Below are 3,043 nucleotides of genomic sequence, written 5' to 3' on the forward strand. Positions count from 1 at the left end.
TCCCTTGCTCCCGAAGGGGTGAGACCAGTGGGGTATCTTAGATGGCCGCTCACAGGCTTTTAAGACCCCAGACACTACTCACCAAGGTAGAATGTACAGCATTGTCTTTATAAGCTGTGTCATGCCAATTGAGCTTGATGTTCCCCGAGACCATGGTCGCCAGACCCCTCCGCCCAGCAATTCAGTCCCTCAGGGAGTTTGGATGTGTCTATGGGGCTTCCATGACCTTTCCTTGTACAAGTTGTGCTACAAACTACCAACCTTTTGGTTAGCAGCTGAGCACATTAACTGTTTGCACCACCAAGGACCCAGTTTTAAGACTTGCAAACCCTTTATGTCTTTTCTCCAGTTTTAGAATTTTCCTTTAGCTCAAATCACATTTGAATCTTTCATTCAGGTCAGTTTGGACTTGACAAAGCTTAAAACATGGCTACGGTTCCTTTAGCAAAGTTCTTCTGTCTAATGAAGGTATTTTTCTTTTTCTTTTGTCTTTAGTTGCTGTACATGCCTTTCAACCAATGCCCTCATTTTCAAGAACTTGAGGATGAGACTTTGAAATCAGAGGAATTCCAGAAGAGGCTTCTTCCTTATAAGGTTAAAAAATGGTGTTATTTTGCTGGTGCACAGATGGAGGGTGAAAGCCAAGACAAAGAACGAAGCTCCAGCTTCTTAAAAGTATAAGACGAATATGTTTGTCTGTGGCTGGTTATAGGAATGGATTAGACTATTTCATGATGGTCAGTCATCACGACATGCGTGGCCACAGACCAGTAGAAAAACCAGTCCTTTTAGAATTCTACATCCATGTCCGTGAGAGAAACCAGGTTAAAGTCATCAGCGAGATCAGTATAAATGCATGTCTAAAATCACCTGCCTTACAGAGGCTGAGGGCTGGGACAACTGTCTTTGTACATAAAGGATAGTCTTTTTATCTCTATGTTTCCGCTTTGTAAAATACTCCTTTTTAATGTGTTCAAAAGATCTTTGTACTTTTAAAAAGTAATATTTTGAATCAGTAATACACAGTTCAAAAAATCAGAAAATGTAAAAAGAAATACAGTGGAAAGTCTCTCAGTGACCCAACAGGTAACCGCTGGAATTATTGTCTCTTGTAATCTTCCAGTTTCTTCACGCATATACAAGCAAATATGAATATACCCACTCCTCACTTATCGACATGGTTAGGTTCCAAAGACCAGGCCTTTATGCCAAAATTAGCATTATGTGAAAATGGAGGATGACCACATCAGATCACAAAATGGAGAATGACTATATTATTACATAACTGCCAAATTACATCACTACATAACTGCCAAACCACTGAGAATAATGTCCCAGCCAAGTTGACACATAACCTTAACCATCACAGCCAGCATTACTCTTCTTGCCTTGCACCTCTGCATTTGCTACTGCCAGCCATATGTCATTAATGTGCAAAATAGTCAGGTAGTAGTTTTTTACTATTGTCATAAATGCAAAATGTCAGATAACAAGATACTCAATAAGTGAGAAGTGGTCTATACCATTCTGATAGTTTCCTTGTTATACAAAAGTGGCGTGCTATTTGCAAGGTTGGGTACCTTTTTTGTTCATTTTTAACAAAATATCTGTACATAAAGAATTTCCTCATCCTTTTATTCTATTTTACAACTGGATGATATTAGAATTTATAGATGTACCATAATTTACTTGACCGACTCTTATTGATGGATATTTGGGTCATTTCCAATTTTTTATTTTTACAGAAAGGTTCTGATGAATAACCTTGTGCATCCAAATAATTGCTCAAGAATATCTGTGGGATAATATCTCAGAAGTGGAAATTCCAGGTCAACTTGAAATATCAAATTACCCTCCAAAGAGGTTATTCCAATTTCTACTCCTATCAGCACTGCACAAGACTGCAGAGCTTTTCTAACTCCATAGCTTTTCCAGCAGTGTGTAGAAAATTTGGGGGAAATTTGCCAATCTGATAAGTAAAACAGTATCACTAGAAGCACCCCCTCTAAAATCAGGAACAAAACAAGGAAGCCCACCATCATCACTATTATAAAGCATTGTGCTATAGTACACTTATCTTATGATGAGTACAATTGAGTATCTTCATCTGGTTAAATGCCATTTGTACTTCCTTTTCTGTTTGTATCCCTGAATCATTTTTCTATGGGATTATTGGTTTTCTTTTTTCTATAATTTTTTAGGAGCTTTCTCTCTATATATTTTTCTATATATATTTTAACATTTTTGCCTGATATGAATGGCAATTTCTTTTAATTGTTTGCCTGTTGACTTTGATTATGGTGTTTTTTGCCATGTAGTTGAAGTGTCAGGATATCCTGATACACCTTCTTTATTTTGAGTTATATTTAGAAAAGCCTTCTCCACTCCTTGGCTACAAAAGAAAGTTGCAATCCTTTCTTCTAATTCTACTATAGTGTCATTTCTGTGTTTATATCTTGAATGCATTTGCAGTTTATCCTGGTATTAGGTATAAGGTATCCTGCTTACTTTTTTTTTCCCAGATTACTAATTGTCGTATCACTATTTATTGAATAGTCCATCACTTTCCCCTAATTTGGAAACCCTGGTGGCGTAGTGGTTAAGAGCTACAGCTGCTGAACACCAAAGACACAAATAAAGTATTAGCCCAAGAGACAGAAAGGGCCACATAGACCAGAGACTTCATCAGCCTCAGACCAGAACTGGATGGTGCCCAGCTACCACCAATGACTGCCATGTCAGGGAACACAACAGAGAATCCCTAATGGAGTAGGGGAAAGATGGGATGCAGAACCCAAATTCTAGTAAAAAGATCAGACTTAATGGTCTGACTGAGACTGGAGGAACCCCAGAAAGCATGGCCCCCGGACTCTCTGTCTACCCAGAATTAAAACAACTCTTCAGACAAAGATTGGACTGGACTGTGGGACATAAAATGATACTCCTGAAGAGTGTGCTTCTTAGCTCAAGTAGATACATGAGACTAAATGAGCAGTGGAGGTGAGATGAGAAGGCAGAGAGGGTTAGGAGGTGGTTGAATGGA

General features: G+C 38.5%; 1 protein-coding gene across 1 annotated transcript in view; it reads left to right on the plus strand.

Moving 5' to 3' along the window:
* The window catches only part of ACP3 (acid phosphatase 3), a 53,258-nt gene that overhangs the window by 23,195 nt on the left and 27,020 nt on the right, over window positions 1-3,043 (plus strand). Inside the window, 1 exon segment of the mRNA XM_012556994.2 lies at window positions 496-594. Within this exon segment, the coding sequence (XP_012412448.1) occupies window positions 496-594 (99 nt within the window).

This window comes from Trichechus manatus, unplaced genomic scaffold (genome assembly GCF_000243295.1).
Source record: "Trichechus manatus latirostris isolate Lorelei unplaced genomic scaffold, TriManLat1.0 scaffold00084, whole genome shotgun sequence".
Classification (NCBI taxonomy): domain Eukaryota; kingdom Metazoa; phylum Chordata; class Mammalia; order Sirenia; family Trichechidae; genus Trichechus; species Trichechus manatus.